General features: G+C 37.6%; 1 protein-coding gene across 1 annotated transcript in view; it reads right to left on the reverse strand.

Annotated features, from left to right (window-relative positions):
* Positions 1-19183, reverse strand: part of septin15 (septin 15) — a 41866-nt gene that overhangs the window by 12548 nt on the left and 10135 nt on the right. Inside the window, exons 3-7 of the mRNA XM_073831596.1 lie at positions 14627-14733; positions 8838-8938; positions 8584-8718; positions 1131-1248; positions 949-1041 (exon numbers count right to left, since the gene is read on the reverse strand). Of these exons, the coding sequence (XP_073687697.1) occupies positions 949-1041; positions 1131-1248; positions 8584-8718; positions 8838-8938; positions 14627-14733 (554 nt within the window). The remainder of the gene's footprint in view (positions 1-948; positions 1042-1130; positions 1249-8583; positions 8719-8837; positions 8939-14626; positions 14734-19183) is intronic.

Here is a 19183-nt window from a genome sequence, read left to right on the forward strand (position 1 = left end):
AAGGAAGGCTGCCCGGAGTTGGAGGATGCGCCAGCGTTGTATAATGGGCCGTTCACATGTAGCGTCTTTTGCGCGCTCAAGTTCGTTATTTCAAATGTAGACGCGCGGTATGCGCGCTCATAATGGAAGCGACGCGCACGCGACGCGCACGCGGTGCAACGCGCTCGTTTTTTCCAGGCGCGTCCGCGCCGAATCGAGATAAAACCATCCAAAGACTATAGAATATAATTTTTTCTTTTAAAAGATACAATTTTTGTAAGAGCTACACTTAAGTTGGCAGTTTGATAAATGCAAGTTAATTCTTCAGTTCAATTTTTATGTGCTAAAAAGGCACATGAATTCCTGTAGAGATAGCAATACACATTCTCCTTTTTTGCCAAATAAATGAAAAGCATGTCATCAATGTCTTCTCTCCTTGCTGTATCAAAATCTCCCCTAGCTTTCCTCAGAGATGGTCCCAATAATGTGCTTCAAGTCAAGTCCAATTCAGTTTGTGCATGATTACATGATATAACAATTTTTTTAATAATGTATCCTAAATTGTGGATAATTAAGCTACATATCATATGCCAAAGTAAATTTCTGGAGTGTTAAAGTAAAAAAAAAAAAAGAACCTAAAACCGTGATACGAACCGAACCGTGGGTTTTGTGAACCGTGTATATATATACACACACATACTGTTTATGTAATAGTTTGTGTTGTCTCTTATCAGTGCAAAATTATCACAAATTAAACAACAAGTTTGGAAAGTTCTAGAAACGTGGGGTTTTGGACAATACTGGCATGAATCCTTTTTAATTTGTGATAATTTTGCAGTGATAAGAGACAACACAAACTATTACATAAACAGTTTATACATAGAAAAAACTTAAATTTTCGATTCATCAAAATATCCACCATTGTGTTCATATAAAATGCTTTATATTAAGCAAATGGATTGACTCTACCTTTATCTTTCGGATCAGTTTGCTGTCCTCATCGTCCTCTGTGTCCGGAAACTCGTAGATCTTGATTTTGTGCTCCTGGATCTCCTTCATAATCTAAAGATGAAAGAATAGTAGCATACTTGACAAAATTGTAAAATGTAAATCATCAACTGCAAAATGTAAACTCACACATCAACACAAACCTGTTTCTTGAACAGCTGGCACTCCTCTGGCGTGAGTGTATCAGCCTTGGCGATGAGCGGGATGACATTGACTTTGTCATGAAGACGCTTCATGAACTCAATATCAAGAGGCTTCAATCTGAAAAACGATTCGGAATATGTGAAATAAGCGAATTGCATGTAACAGTTTACACTTGTTTTTGTGCTAATACATTGTTATTTAGACAGACAGACAGACAGAATGATAGACAGAACGACAGAAATAAATGACAGACAGAATGATAGATAGAACGATAGATTGATAGATAGAACCATAGAATGATAGAACAATATAGATAGAGATAGAGAGATAAATAAATGATTTAACAATAGATAAATAGAACAATAGAACGATGGAATGACAGAATGATAAATAGACAGAACGATAGAAATAAATAATAGATAGAAAGATACATGATAGATAGAACCATAGAATGATAGAACAATATAGATAGAGATAGAGAGATAAATAAATGATTTAACAATAGATAAATAGAACAATAGAACGATGGAATGACAGAATGATAAATAGACAGAACGATAGAAATAAATAATAGATAGAAAGATACATGATAGATAGAACCATAGAATGATAGAACGATAGAACAATATAGATAGAATGATCAATAGAACGACCGATAGAACGATAAAACAAACAATAGAATGATAGAACGAATGGTAGAATGATAGATAGATAATAGAACGATAGATAAATAGAACGACAGAATGATAAATAGACAGAACGATAGAAATAAATAATAGACAGAATGATAGATAGAAAGATACATGATAGATAGAACCATAGAATGATAGAACAATATAGATAGAGATAGAGAGATAGATAAATGATTTAACGATAGATAAATAGAACAATAGAACGATGGAATGACAGAATGATAAATAGACAGAACGATAGAATAAATAATAGACAGAATGATAGATAGAAAGATACACGATAGATAGAACCATAGAATGATAGAACGATAGAACAATATAGATAGAATGATCAATAGAACGATCGAAAGAACGGTAGAACAAAAGGTAGAACGATAGAACGAACAATAGAATGATATAACGAATGGTAGAATGATAGAACGAATGGTAGAACGATAGATAGATAATAGAACGATAGATAAACAGAATGATAGAAAGATAAATAGAACAATGGAAGGACAGAATGATAAATAGACAGAATGATAGAAATAAATTATAGACAGAATGATAGATAGAACAATACACGATAGATAGAACCATAGAATGATAGAACAATATAGATGGAACGATAGATGGAACAATAGAACGACAGAATGATAAATAGAACGATAGAATAAATAATAGACAGAATGATAGATAGAAAGATACACGATAGATAGAACCATAGAATGATAGAACGATAGAACAATATAGATAGAATGATCAATAGAACGATCGAAAGAACGGTAGAACAAAAGGTAGAACGATAGAACGAACAATAGAATGATATAACGAATGGTAGAATGATAGATAGATAATAGAACGATAGATAAACAATGGAACGACAGAATGATAAATAGACAGAACGATAGAAATAAATAATAGACAGAATGATAGATAGAACAATACACGATAGATAGAACCATAGAATGATAGAACTATATAGATGGAACGATAGATAGAATGATAGATGGAAAGATAGATGGAACAATAGAACGACAGAATGATAAATAGAACGATAGAAATAAATAATAGACCGAATGATAGATAGAACGATACACGATAGAACCATAGAACGATAGAATAATATAGATAGAACAATAGAACAATATAGATAGAATGATCGATAGAACGAACAGTAGAATGATCGAACGGTAGAACGATCGATAGAGTGATTGCCTGAATGATCGATAGAACGAACGATAGATAAACAGAAAGATAAATAGAACGATAGAACAGAACAATAGAAAGATAAATAGAACGATAGAATGAACAATAGAACAATAGAATGATAGATAGATAGATACAACAATATAAATAGAATGATATAACAATATAAATAGAATGATAGAACAATATAGACCAGGGGTGCCCAATACGTCGATCGCGATCTACCGGTCGATCGCAAAGGTGGTGTGGGTAGATCGCACGGCATTAATTAGACGTCAAATAAAGTAGACGATCAGCCAATGTAGTCAGCCAATCATCCGTCCTCACTATTAATTTGGTCACTTGATTGACGTACAAGGCAGCCAGTCTGACATCTGTCCTTTTATGACACGAATCACCGCGCATGAACGTGCATACAGCGGCGCCAAGTGGCTGATTCCATTCAGTGCAAGTCATCAGAGTAAAGTAATAGACCTTTTTCACAGAAACCGGAAATACGCAATCACAGGGTATGCAGACTTCCTGTGTAATGTCAACACAGCAGAAAGCCGGGTAATTTAAAATTAAAATGGAGAGCGTCTACACAACTTCCCTCGCTGGTTTGCCAAAGATAACTTTTGCCGACCTCATAAGAGTCGTGTAGGAAAACTCCGTCACAAAGAGGAACAAATTGGATAAAGGATATACATTTTTCCACTAAGAGTTTATCCGCGTTTATACACGCTTAACGTGGCTTAACGTACGTAAAAAACGACCAGGAAACCCCAAATTTCTGTCATACTTTACTTGGAACAAATACTAACTACTATCAAAAGAACGAGCCCTTATTCCACAGATAAAGTGCATAATATCACGTTAAGCGTTTTCTCCCCCATAGAAGCCCATTATAAGAAAACAGCTTGGTTTAACTTACCTTAACAGCGACCAGGGAAGACCAAACTTCTGTTAAATTTCACTTATAATAAACACTTTCTGTTCTCAAAAGAACGAGCTCTCATTCAGCATATAAAGTGATCGCCCCCCATAGTCCATTATACAAAAAAAAGCTTAACGTAGCTTAAAATTTTACTTATAATAAACACTTTCTGCTGTCAAAAGAATGAGCTCTTATTGAGCATATAAAGTAAATAATATCACGCTTTTCTCCCTATAGAACTCCATTCAGGAAAAAGCTTAACATGGTTTGTTATAATGGACTTCTATGGGGGGCGATCACTTTATATGCTGAACGAGAGCTCGTTCTTTTGACAGCAGCAAGTATTTATTATAAGGGAAATTTAACATAAGTTTGGTTTTCCCTGGTCGCTGTTGAGGTACGTAAACCACGTTACGCTGTTTCCTTATAATGGGCTTCTATGGGGGAGAAAACGCTTAACGTGATAGTATTCACTTTATCTGTGGAATAAGGGCTCGTTCTTTTGATAGTAGTTATTGTTCCACGTAAGGTTTGACAGAAACTTGGGGTTTCCTGGTCGTTTTTTACATACATTAAGCCACGTTAAGCGTTTTTCACGTTGTTTAACTGGTTACCGGCATACCGGGGCGGAAATAGGTTTACACAGCAATTACGTATTTCCGGCGCAAAATACGGAAGTTGTGAGAAAGGTCTATAGGGGTTATGCCCAACAGGCTTCCGTTTTCTGCTAAACAGGTCTCGTTGCTTCCGGTTCACGCATTTTGCATATCCCTCTTTAAATATGAACATGATTTACTCAAGATTCATTCAAAGTAGACACTAAAAATGATCATAACCAATGTCCATCACATATGTGGATTGATATATAAAAGTTTTAAATTTTTATTCTTTTCACTAACATTTATATATAAATATCGAATGAAATGTCCACAATAAACAGCTGGCTTGTTTAACTGATTACCTTAAAAGTCCGTCGATATCGCCATTATTTATTATGGCTATTAACACGTTCTCCGACAAGCGGAAGCAATGAGACCTGTTTTCCGGGGTTGGTCATGTGACGTTCGGCATAAAGCCTATTACAAAATTACTTAATGTAGTTGTATTGTGCAATATGGGTTCATGTAGTTAAGCAAGCTACACCAACATATAAAGAATTCTCAATATATTCATAAATAAATATGTTCTTTTATAGTAGGTAGATCATTTTGACTTCGTCATTTTATAAGTAGCTCACAAGCCGAAAAAGTGTGGGCACCCCTGATATAGACAGACAGACAAGCAAAAGCATAGAAACCACTTCAACTACATGGAACAATGGGGTAAAAATAAAACAATAAGAGGCATGCTTTCACTTCACATAGTTTTCCACATGGGTAAAATGAATATAATGAACAGTGACAGTAACAGTAAGATTAAGTAAAACATTAGATAAGTCTGCAAAGCTTACACATAAACCAAACACAAAAATCATCTGTAACCTCTGAAGTGATGCAATAGAACTGAAACAAGTCAGGCACTAGAAACTAGCATGAATAAACAGACCAGAGCAGAGGGGCCACTGTCAGCACAGAGCCGCCACCACACAGCACTGAACGTTTTCTCATCGTTTCCTTCCAAACCAGAGAAATTATGTCATGGAGGGAATGAGGGCTTCACTCTGTCTCTCTTTGCATCACTTTCGTTTGGGATTCCAGACAAAGAGGCTGTTCTTACACTGAGCAGGGTTTGTGTGTGTTTTTGTGGCTTTGGGGGCCAGCTGAGGGGCTGTTTATACATTTCAGGAATGTCAAGACTGAAGATGCAACACAAAGGTCAGAGATATGAATGTTGCTTCATGGTGGCATCTCACAAAGAGCACGCTGCGGGGGTCACACTATACTGAATGTAAATATACAAGTAAACATACTCATGAACTATAAAGCACCACAGAGTTTGTTATAGAGGATTTTCCCACATCTTAAAGTCATTAAAGGGATAGTTCACCCAAAAATTTAAATTCTGTCATAAATTACTCAGTTATGTCGTTCCAAACCTGTAAGAACTTTGTTCATCTTTAGAACACAAATTAAAATATTTTTGTTTAAATTTTAATGATGTCTTTACTACCTTCCTGGGTCTTAAATGTGTCAGTTGTGTTGCTGTCTATGCAGGGTCAGAATGCTCTCGGACTTCATCAAAAATATCTGAATTTGGTTTCCAAAGATAAATGAAGGTCTTACGGGTTTGGAACGACATGAGGGTGAGTAATAAAAAAGAAAAAGAATAATCCTGCAATAACATTTCCCCAAAACAAATAAAGTAAAATATATAACACATCATATTTAAGCACTTATCATGCTATGTTAAAAAAAAAAAAAGGATAAAGACACAATATTTTGAGAATAAAGTCAAAATTACAAGAATAAAGTCAAAATATTATGAAAATAAAGTAGAGATTACGAGAATAAAGTCGAAATGTTTTGAGAATAAAGTCGAAATGTTTTGAGAATAAAGTCGAAATGTTTTGAGAATAAAGTCAAAATGATTTGAGAATAGTTTCTAAAATTATAAAATTAAAGACATAATATTTTAAGAATTAAGTCGAAATTACAAGAATAAAGTCAAAATATTACGATAAAAATTACGATAATATAGTCTAAATGTTTCAAGAATATAGTCGAAATATTTCAGGAATAAAGTCAAAATGTTTTGAGAATAAAGTCGAAATGTTTTGAGAATAAAGTTGAAATTATTTGAGATTAGTTTCTAAAATTATGAGATTAAACAATATTTTAAGAATAAAGTAAATATTAATAAAGTCGAAATTACAAGAATAAAGTCAAAATGATTCGAGAATAAAGTCTAAATGTTTTGAGAATAAAGTCAAAATGATTTGAGAATAAAGTTGAAATGTTTTGAGAATAAAGGTCATCGCACACTGAGATTAAATTTTTGTATGTGTTTTTTAATATTCGTTATGCTAAAAATTTGTCACGGACATATACCTTGCACACTGAGTTCGATGTGTAATAATTAATCCGTTGTGAAATTTTTTTTTCAAAACAGTACTAAATAGAGTCTTCAAGCAGTGAGGAAATATTGGGTCCATCTAATCCTGTTTCGAGAATAAAGTCGAAATGTTTCGAGAATGAAGTTGAAATAATGAGAATACAATTCTAAATTATGAGAATAAAATTCTAAGATACGAGAATAAAGTCGAAATTACGAGAATAAAGTCAAAATGTTTCAAGAATAAAGTCAAAATGTTTCGAGAATAAAGTTGAAATTACGTGAATAAAGTCTAAATGTTTCCAGAATAAAGTCAAAATGTTTCGAGAAAAGTTGAAATTACGTGAATAAAGTCTAAATGTTTCAAGAATAAAGTCAAAATGTTTCGAGAATAAAGTTGAAATTACGTGAATAAAGTCTAAATGTTTCCAGAATAAAGTCAAAATGTTTCGAGAATAAAGTTGAAATTATGTGAATAAAGTCGAAATGTTTCCAGAATAAAGACAAAATGTTTCGAGAATAAAGAATGAAATATGAAAATAATAATGAAATAATGAGAATAAAATTCTAAATTATGAGAATAAAGTCGAAATTACGAGAAAAAAGTTTAAATTCCGAGAATAGTCGAAATTACTAATAAAGTCAAAATTACAAGAATAAAATTCTAAATTACGAGAATAAAGTCGAAATTACAAGAAAAGTCGAAATGTTTTGAGAATAAAGTTGAAATAATGAGAATAAAATTCTAAATTACGAGAATAAAGTCAAAATGTTTCAAGAATGTCAAAATGTTTCGAGAATAAAGTCAAAATAATGAGAATAAAATTCTAAATTATGAGAATAAAGTCGAAATTTTCCAAGAATAAAGTCGAAATTTTTCGAGAATGAAGTCAAATGTTTAGAGAATAAAGTCGAAATTGCAATCCAATGTTAATTCCTCAGATGTATTTAATTGAAACTTCAACTCGTTAACATAAGTTACATCGTCTTTTCTGAGGAAAATAACATTAAGTGACTATTCACAAGTTGTTTTATTCATGCATACAACAGTAAACAGTTGGAAATAATATTTAACATCTTCCACTCATTTTTTGTAGCATGCCAGCCACCCAGTAATTGCAATAATTTTGTGCTTTGTTGCTTTTAATATAACAGAGCTCAGCTTTCAAATTCTGTCAGTTTTATCATGAAATACAAATTATAAATGTGTAAATCTTTTTTTTATATGGCACTACAATCTCATATAAATCTAATTTCTGACATAAAAAAAAAATCATAATCTTTGTCAAAATTGAGCCAAATAAGCTTAATCATTTTTAAAAAATAAACAAGTCAACGCCTATCATACGTCAAGCCCAGTTTAGCAGGCATTATGTAAGGCTTTTGGATCTGGGTGTGGGTAGTATGCATCTCCATCTGTGCTCATATGTCCTCCATCTCTCCATTTTACTCGCTAATGCATTTAAATCAATGCACAGTCTGATGTTCTGAAGCATTCATTGTACCACAGATGTACGGTACTCATATATAAAATTCCAACATCATCCCACTCCTGAACAAAGTGCAAAATGTGTAAATCAGGACATGTGTGTGTATGTGTGGTGCTTCTATTTTAAGCTGGTTGATTCATGCCAGGCTTCGTTTGTACAGGGACGCAGTACCTACCCATGACCAGAGGGGGCGATGAAGTACAAGCAGCAGTGCACCCTGTTGTCAGGCATCTGCCTCCTGTTTACTCGGGATTCAGCATTCAGGAAGTCTTCAAACTTACTGTCGATGTAGTTAATGACAGGCTGCCAGCTGAAGGAAAGAAGACAAGGAAAGATGAAAGGCAAAGTCAAATGCAAAGACAGAGAACAGAAAACAGATTTAAAACCATCATATATAACTTGAAATGCCCCCATAATTCTTAAACTCACCAGTTGCTGTTGTCCACCGCATCTCCAAAGCCTGGTGTGTCAACGATGGTCAGCGTGAGCTGGACACCCCCCTCCTTTATCAGCACTTTGGACTGTTCCACCTGAAAGCAGGACCACAAGTTGTCACCACAGGATATGTAGCCTGGGACAGCAACCTCGCCGGTTTGTTCCAGATTCATGACACTGACATAACATAATTTCTAACTAACTCTAAACCACAAAGACATTTGCATCAAACCAAAAAGGTCATATGTGTTTTTAGAACATAAACATTGATGAACGCTATAGCTGTATATGTCATACAAATGATGCTAATAACAAATAGGCATTAACAAAGAAACATGACTAAACAAATGATAGACAGAACAACAGAATAATAGAACGATAGAATAACAGAACGATAGAAAGATAGAATCATAGAACGATAGATAGAGCGATAGACAGAACAATAGAATAGAACGATAGACAGAACAATAAAATAATAGAACGATAGAATAATAAAGCGATAGACAGAACGATAGATGGATAGAACAATAGATAGAATGATAGATAGAATGATAGAACGACAGAACGATAGATATAGACAGAGCGATATAGATAGAACGATAAATTGATAGAACAATAGAATGATAGAACAATAGACAGATAGAACGATCGATAGATAGAACAATAGACAGACAGAACGATCAATAGATAGAACGATAGAATAATGGAACAATAGACAGATAGAACGATAGAATAATGGAACAATAGACATAGTACGGTAGATAGATAGAATGATAGAACGATAAATGGATAGAACAATAGAATAATAAAACGATCAATAGATAGAACAATAGACAGACAGAACGATCGATAGATAGAACGATAGAATAATGGAACAACAGACAGACAGATGAATCAATAGATAGAACGATAGATAGAATAATGGAACAATAGACAGACAGACAGAATGATCGATAGATAGAATGATAGAACGATAGATAAAACGATAGATAGAACAATAGACAGACAGACAGATAGAACGATTGACAGATAGAACGATAGAATAATGGAACAATAGACAGACAGATAGAACGATTGATAGATAAAGTTAGATAGAACGATAAAATAATAGAACAATATACAGACAGACAGATAGAACGATCGATAGAATGATAGAATAATGGAACAATAGACAGACAGATAGAACGATAATGAAACAATAGACAGACAGATAGAACGACAGATAGAACGATAATGAAACAATAGACAGACAGTTAGAACGACAGATAGAACGATAATGAAACAATAGACAGACATATAGAACGATAGATAAAAACGATAATGGAACAATAGACAAAGACAGAAAGAATGATCAATAGATAGAACGATAGAACGATAGAATAATGGAACAACAGACAGACAGACAGACATAGACAGAACGATCGATAGATAGAATGATAGAATGATAGATAAAACGATAGATAGAATGATAGATAGAACAATAGACAGACAGAGACAGACAGAACGATCGATGGATAGAACGATAGAATAATGGAACAACAGACAGACATAGACAGAACGATCAATAGATAGAATGATAGAACGATAGATAAAACGATAGATAGAATGATAGATAGAACAATAGACAGACAGAACGATCAATAGATAGAACAATCAATAGATAGAACGATAGATAGAATGATAGAACGATTGATAGATAGAACGATCGATAGATAGATAGATAGATAGATACTCTTTCTAGAAACAAATGTGGTCTCACAAGAGTTTCATTCTACATGTTTGCATGTGTATCAGTTGCATTTTAGGTTAGGCACCAAGGTGAGACACTGAAATAGTCATCTCCAATGTCACTATGATTCAGCTTCATCATCTCCTGAAGTTATTTCAGCTGCTTTCAGTAAAAACCGGCTTATTCTCACAGGCCTGGTTATTTTTGGCTGACCCTCTTTTTCTAAAACTGCACTCTCATTCACACATGCACTTTGTCGCTAACAAAAACAACCACAACCTTTCTTAGTTCTTCAAAAAGAAGCAAGATCGGGAGGGAGAAAACGGAGAGACATAGGAGGCTTAAGAGAGAGATACAAAAAAATGAAGGGAATGTAGGAAAGAGAAGTGGAGCGAACCTTAATAAAACCCTTCCATTCTCACTCATGCTAGGATGTTTATGAGGCACATCGGGCCACTTCAGTTTGCAACAACACAGAAAAAGAAATAAATTAAAATGTAGAAACACAAAGCCACAAAAATGTCAAGACTTTCATTCGACGCAACCAGAGTGGCCCTTGTGTGGCTGGTATGACAAACACTGCAGATTGTTTTGGAATATAAATACTCTCGGCGCTGTCTCTATGTCCTGCCTAAAGTGACCACAGAGGACTAGACAGCCACACATCACAACATGGCCTTTGGCCAGGCTGACAAATTTATACCACGGGCATTCATGGTGGAACAAGTGTATGGCAGAAGGCAGCGTGCCACCCGGGAAAGTGCCAGAGAAGGTTAAATGGGGTCTGAAGAGGAAAACATGGACATTGTAAAATGCAGGTAAACTTATGGCAAGTCACAGGATCTAAAACTTGAGTAGTTCTGTGGTCAAAACAAAGAGGTGCCACCTTGGAAGAATCTTCCACCAAATTCCACTGGGGGCAAAAAAACGTCCTTTAGTTTTACATCATCTCTCCAAATGAAAATGGATTTGTTTAGATGTTGGGTGACAGATGCCACACTCTTTGAAGTTAAACTGTAAGATGATGTGGAGTTTGTTTGGTTGGTTTCTGCACAGCGGTAAGAAAAGCAAATAACCCTAAACAAGCACCCCCTGAACTTTAATCCATAGGAATAGATACAATATGAACATTAATAAATGAGTGGAAAAAATTTGCCACATACGAAGCCCTTCCCCAAACTGTGCACTTAATGCAGGGCTGCCAGGTTTTCACAACCAAACCCACCCAATTGCTACTCAAAACTAGTCCAAAACTAACCCAAATCGCATTCCGGGGGGTAAAATACAGCCCTAATTCCAAGGGGTAAATATCATGTTGTTGGAGTTGCATCAACCTGTGGACGTGAAAAAAACCCATGGCAACACTGTTAAAGCAGCATAATCCTGCGTAAAAATTGTGGACTTGGCAACACTGACTTAGGCCCTGTCCCAAATGGCACCCTAAGCCCTCACAGTCTTCACCTGAGTCCACACTTTTCTGGGACCCCCTTGAAAAAACGAGATGGTACATCTCAAGGGGTTAATCCTAATAAATACAAATACACAGCGGCCATTGTGAGTTCTCAAGACCGAAAGTGCACATGAAGTGTGCCATTTGGGATAGGTTTAATGTGTACTTACAGTCTTGAGGCTGTAGAATGTCCCATTTGTCATTTTAGGTTTAAGGAGGGTGCTTAGGAGAGTTTAACTGTCTTCACTGCCAACTTATATCCAACGGGATTATATGTGGCTCTATATCATTAAAGTGTGGATTTGGAGGGGGACTGCAAGGACTTGGGGTGTCATTGGGGACAAGGTTTGACATGGCGACACATGTATTTACTGGATCAGTAATGATATCAGTCAGAATTTCTTAGTGATTTGATGTGTTAATGGTGGGGGGTATAATCCTGCTCCTAGAAGGCAAATGTCCTGCTGAGTTTTGTTCTGCCCATAAGTTTCTAAAACTCCTGAAGACCTTGATTAGCTGTTTCAGGTGTTTTCAATTATGACTGAAGCTAATCTCTGCAGGATAGTGGCCCTTCAGAATCAGAATTGGACATCCCCGTGTTATTTCAAAATAAGTACAGTAGACAAGTTATTGAGATTTCGATCTTTCCTTGTTCAAGGAGACAGAAGCTTGTACTTGCATGACTGGAAAGCTTTTTAAAATGGACACCACTTGTCATGTCATCCAAGCTTGACAGAGGTCCAAAACAACTTGGATCCAAATCAACAAAGACAGAGTTTGTTCTTTAAGATAAAGGAGAACCGAGAGCATCTGCACTTAAAACACCAGAAAGGGCCGGGCCGCCTCGGGAACACGTCCCATCTCTAGGGTGGTGGGAAAGCCATTGCCGGGTGTTGGGTTTCGTGGGAAAATTCTTAACCTTCTACTGAACCCTACTTGCCTCCAGAGGAATCTAGACCCGCTTCATATTGCCCCTCCCATCCTCTTCAAAACACACTGCAATTGAGTCACTCCATCATACCGCAAGCTCTTTTCAGTGCATCCTCCCCCATTTTAGATGTTCCAGCCTCAGCATCTGTTCTTGCCTTGTTTATCAAATCCATATAAGGTCAAAACTCTGCTGTCTCTTTGCTGTGGGAAGTCTGGGAGCATTTGCTCTGGCCTGGGACCTACAGAAGGCAGGAATCTGTTTGTGATTGCTTGGGCCTGCTTGGTGCTCTGCAATCCAGCTGTTTCAATGCAATTGCGTGTTGGTTGACTTGAACTTGACGAGGCAAAAAGCAATCTTGAGTGCATGTGTATGATTAATGCAAGGCCCAATCCTTCCTTATAGTCCTGCAGCTAATCTAACAAGGAGCACTAAAAAGTCTACCAAAACTATGCTACTCAACTGGGTAGTGCACTGTTTGTGCAACCCCTGGATAATGCAGACTAGATGTGTTTACTTGCACAACTTGCCGATAGCGCAATGCAGATCAGTTTCTTGGACAGACCAAAAATTGTTTCCTGCAGCAGAACAATAGGGGCATGCAAGAAAAACAGATCTGTATTCTAGGTTATACAGAAGGTTGCACAGCTGAACGGGTCAGTTAGGCGCACTTTGTTCATGCCAAAAAGGTTGCCAACTCCCGCTCCAAGGCCCTGCCCCAAATGGCACACTTCACGTGCGCTTTTGGTCTTCAAGACTTACAATGGTCACCGCATGTGCATGTTCGTTAAGTCCATGTGACCATAGGGTGTCCCATTAATCATTTCAGAAGCTTTCAGAAGAGTGTTTGCGAGTTTGACCCCTTGTGGTTGCTATGCACCCTCAATTTGCACTGCTCCTGAGCCTGCAAGCCTGTGAGCTACGCAGCTGACTTCTACCTGGCATTACGGAAGTGCAGCGGAAGTCCGTGAGGGTTAGGGTGCCATTTGTGACAGGGCCTAAAAAATCAGACCTCAGTAGCCTCCCTCATGGCTTCCCTATGCCATATCTGGGTGCAAGGGTGCACACGAGTGCCCCCGTTTGCGGGCACTAGGCACTCAAGATGAGCACTTCTCCTGAGCCCGCAAGCCTTCGAGCTGACTTCTACCCGTCAGTCAAAGCGGCATTACGTCATAAAAAAGCAGACTCAGAGGAAGACCAGGAGGGTTTATGGCTCCATTTGGGACAGGGCCTAAGAAATCAAACCTCAGTAGCCTCCCTCGTGGCTTCTCTATGCCATATCTGGCTGCAAAGGTGCTCACAAGTGCCCCCTTTGTGGGCACTATGTGCCCTCGATGTGCACTTCTCCTGAGCCTGCAAGCCTTTAGGCTATGCAGCCAACTTCTACCCACCAGTCAAAGTGACATTACGTCACGAAAATGCGGACTCAGAAGAAAGACCAGGAGGGTTTAGGGTTCCATTTGGGACAGGGCCTAATAAATCAGACCTCAGTAGCCTCCCACATGGCTTCTCTATGTCACATCTGGCTGCAAGCCAGTGGAAGATAATGGTGACTGGAGATAAAGGGTCAAAGGTAAGGGAAGAAAGAGAGAGCAACACTAACAGAGATAGTGGAAGATAAAGAAAAGACCACTGGATCAGTATCAGGAGTTAAAGGTCAGCTAAGGAGGACATACCTGAACAGTCTTCTTGATCCTTTGAGATGGGCCAGGGTAGTCTTTGGAGTACAGGTCTGTCAGAAAGAGGGAATTGATAAGCGTGGATTTGCCCAGTCCAGACTCACCTAGAACAGGAAAAAGCAGCAAACAAAAATGTTAAGTGGCTGTGCTTTACTTGTGCCAGGATGAAATGCCAAACGCAAGAGACAGACGGAGACACCCATACTTAAAAACAGGAGGTGATGAATATGAGATTCTTTCTCAAGCTTTCTCACATCCATCCACCCACACAGAAACACACAATTAGTTTGTTGTTTTTGAGCCAACCAATGGCACATGTGGGACCCTAGCCAGAACTTCAATAGCTGCTTCTTGAGGACAGCAATCAGATGACAGCAGATTCATGGGCGTATTGGGAAAATGCTGTGGACTAAGAAGACTCAAAAAAAGACTCTAAAGGAATAAAACATTGCTTGCTCCATTCCCTCTAGCCAACTTCACACTTCTCTTTACAAACTGATAAGCACAAGGCTGTGTCTTTTTTGAGTTGGGGGAAGGGAACGCTTGGGCTCATCTGACAGAACAGACCACCAATGTACATCATCCTTACCCACTCAAATACAAATTCTCACTCCGCATTTTTGACACAAGCTTGATCCTAGGTTTCAAGTGGGGGTGTTGAAAGCTTTTTCTCTCAATAAACAATCTTGTTTTCAGCTTCTAAGCTTCCAAATCTTGCCTTATTGAACATTTACTATACCAAGCCCTATGTGAACTGTAAGAAGAAACCAATTATTTAGTGGGAAATCATTTGATTTAGTCATTGGATTATTAGGCTACAATCTTGAATACAACATCAACCAAATTAGCCAAAGTATAAGCAGTTAACAGTGTGTCCTATGGAGCCAAAACAGTTAAACATTTGGACACACACACTTTCTCTGTGCTATGCCAGAGATAACACACAGACACCAAACCCACCCTCTGTCTGCTAAGTAAATTTACTCCTCCTTGCCTCGGGCTACAAAGACTTACCTAAACAAGACAGAGTGACTGGACTGTGAGAGCATCTATGTGTGTGAGGTGGGGGGGAGAAGATGAGAGGACGTCAGCAACCTGAAACTGAGGCGACCAGTGGAAGAGAAGGAAAGGGGGGAGGAGAGACAGATAGAGAGAGACAGAGTAGTGTTTGGTCTGTCTGCATTTATACTGGCATTTTAATGGGAGCCATGTACCAACACACAAGACCATGGGGAAACAGCATCTTGTCTTTTTTCCACTAACATATGCAAGATTTACCTAACCTAACTACCGATGACGGTTGAATACAGTTCAAACTAATTCAAAGAAACTTATATTGATTTGTTTTATCATGTACAGCAAGTTCCATATATTTCAAATGTATAGTTTCACTAGTGTTATTTAGTGTTAGTGTTATTTACACTACCAGTCAAAGGTTTTTGAGTCAAAGTCTCTACAAATATTTTTACCATTTAAAACTGTTTTCTATTTGAATATATTTTAAAATGTAGATTTTTTTCCTGTAATCAAAGCCAAATTTTCAGCATCATTACTCCAGTCTTCAGAGCCACATAATCCTTCAGAAATCATTCTAATATGCTGATTTGCTGTTCAATAAACATTTTTATTAATATTATTATCAATATTTAAAACAGTTGAGAACATTTTTCAGGATTCTTTGATAAATAGATAGCATGCATCTGAAATAAAAATCTTTTGTAACATTATACACTATATGATTCAAAAGCTTGGAGCTTCAGTTTTTGAGGGGGAATACATTATAGAAATTAATACTTTTATTTAGCAAGGATGCTTTAAATTGATGAAAAGGGAAGATAAAGACATTATAATGTTATAAAAGATTTCTATTTCAGATAAATTCTGTTCTTCTGAACTTTCTATTCATCAAAGAAAAAAAATCTACTCAGCTGTTTTCATCGTAATAATAATAAATGTTTTTTGCACAGCAAATCAGAATATTAAAATGATTTCTGAAGGATCATGTGACACTAAAGACTGGAGTAATGGTGAGCAGAAGAGACTTCTTAAAAAAAAAAACATAAAAAATCTTACCGTTCAAAAACTTTTGACTGGTAGTGTATATACTATATATTTTCACTTTTAGTTTTAAAGTTTTTTTAAAAGTTTGCCAGTCTTATTTTTTTTTTTAATATTCTAATTATTTTAATTTAGATCACAAAAATACTTTTCAGAAATATAATAATAAAAAAAAAGTGGTGTTGGTATTGTTGCAAAATACTTTTTGTTAAAAAAACGTTTCTGAAAACACAAAAATCAAAATTCATTGCAAATCTGATTGCTCAAACCATTTCTAGAGGTTAGTGCTTTACAGAAACCTCACACTAGTACTAGTACACACACACACAACAGGATGTATTTATAAAATCCTGATGCCACTGCTTTAACGGGTGAAAATAAGTAGATTATCAACCACCTCCAGCTCCAGATATCTCTAACGCCCTGTTTCTCCCTCTCTTTCCCTTTCACCCCCTCCGGGCAAAGCCAGACCCAATTAGCCTCATCCCCTCTTTTAATTAAATATCGGTCCGCATGATCTGTGAAAACGAGACGCTTCAGTCACACAGCAAGGATCCAGGTCTAGTTCACAGTTGGCTGACCTTTATCAGACCCATGGATGAATGGAGCGAACTCACCTCCCTGTCTCATTTCGGTCCCTTTACAGTCTTTCTTTTACTACTCCAGTCAAAAGGGATACAGCACATGTGCCTCTCCAGCAGGGACAAACAGAGACACTGGACAGCCATTAAACAGAGGAAGAAGTCTATAGCAGTGCTAATAGACTGGCACAACCACACAGTGCAGATAAATAGACCCTATTTCCACTGGCTTTACGCTGAACTACAGCCAGACAGACTATAAGGGGAACAGACATTTTGGAATAAAAGGCGCATGCTAGCATCACTTCCTGACCCAGTTTAACACAGTTCGCATTTAGCTTGAAAAAGTGGGGGCGAATAGTGTTCAAAAGCATTTGAGTCACCAGTATTCATGCAGTATGTTGATAAAGTCCACGTAATTGTCTTTAAGGGTGTGTTCACACTTGTAGTTTGGTTTGTTTGGATAATTTGGTCCAGACCAGAAAGGAAAATTATACATTCGGTCCTGGTCCGCTTAGCGTTCACACTGGCATTTTTGAGAACGAACCAAAAGATACCGAACCTAAAGGCATAGTGATACGTTCGCAACCTGATTGGTCGGGTTTGAATGATGTATATATCATGACGGAAAGGATAAGGTGCGTTCGACTTAAAGTTTAAAAAGTGTATTCACTTTAAGTCACACACGCCACAGCACTACGCCACAGCACTACGCCACAGCACTACGCCACAGCACTACGCCACAGCACTACGCCACAGCACTACGCCACAGCACTACGCCACAGCCATATCACCCTGCAGCCCAAGATCGGTTGCTCCCTGAAGCTAAGCAGGGCTGAGCCTGGTCAGTACCTGGATGGGAGACCTCCTGGGAAAACTAGGTTGCTGTTGGAAGAGGTGTTAGTGAGGCCAGCAGGGGGTGCTCACCCTGTGGTCTATGTGGGTCCTAATGCCCCAGTATAGTGATGGGGACACTATACTGTAAAAAAGCACCGTCCTTCGGATGAGACGTTAAACCGAGATCCTGACTCTCTGTGGTCACAAAAAATCCCATGACACTTCTCGTAAAGAGTAGGGGTGTAACCCCGGTGTCCTGGCCAAATTCCCTCCACTGGCCCTAGTCAATCATGGCCTCCTAATAATCCCCTTCCATTAAATTGGCTATTTCACTCTCTCCTCTCCACCTGTAGCTGGTGTGTGGTGAGCGCACCGGCGCCGTTGTACTGTGGCTGCCGACGCATCATCCAAGTGGATGCTGCACACTGGTGGTGGTTGAGGAGAGATCCCCCATATGATTGTAAAGCGCTTTGGGTGTATGGAAATACACAATGAAAGCGCTATACAAATGCATCATTCATTCATTCATTCAAGTCGAATATATCTAATGCCATCTGCTGGACAAAGCGCTCATTGTTGAATGTATATGATTTTATTTTCACCACCTGCGAACCCACAAAGTGGCACTTTACCTCCTTGTTGCTCCACGTTACCCTCTGCTCATTTTGTTTTGGATACACCGCTGGTTCCCTTCGTGAAATCATGTCGCATAGCGCCACATCTTGTCATTACATTCAGTTTTTGGTTCGTTTAGAAGTATTTGGTCCGTGTTGCATTCATATTTCATTTGAAACCGCAACAGAGATTGTTTGGAAGTGGATCGAGAGCCATCTTTTTAGGGTGCGTTCACACTTGTCATGTTTGGTTCGATTAAAACAAACTCTGGTGAGATTGCTCTGTTAGTGCGTGTCCATTTGAGTAAGTGTGAACGCTGCCATCCGAACCCTGGTGCGCACCAAACTATGGGACAGAGAGCACTAAAAAAAAAGAAAAAAAAAGAAAAAGGGGTCTCGGTCTGCTTCCAAACAAACTCTGGAGCAGTTTGAATGAAATATATACGCAACACAGACTGAATACT

Source organism: Garra rufa, chromosome 25 (genome assembly GCF_049309525.1).
Source record: "Garra rufa chromosome 25, GarRuf1.0, whole genome shotgun sequence".
Classification (NCBI taxonomy): Eukaryota; Metazoa; Chordata; class Actinopteri; order Cypriniformes; family Cyprinidae; genus Garra; species Garra rufa.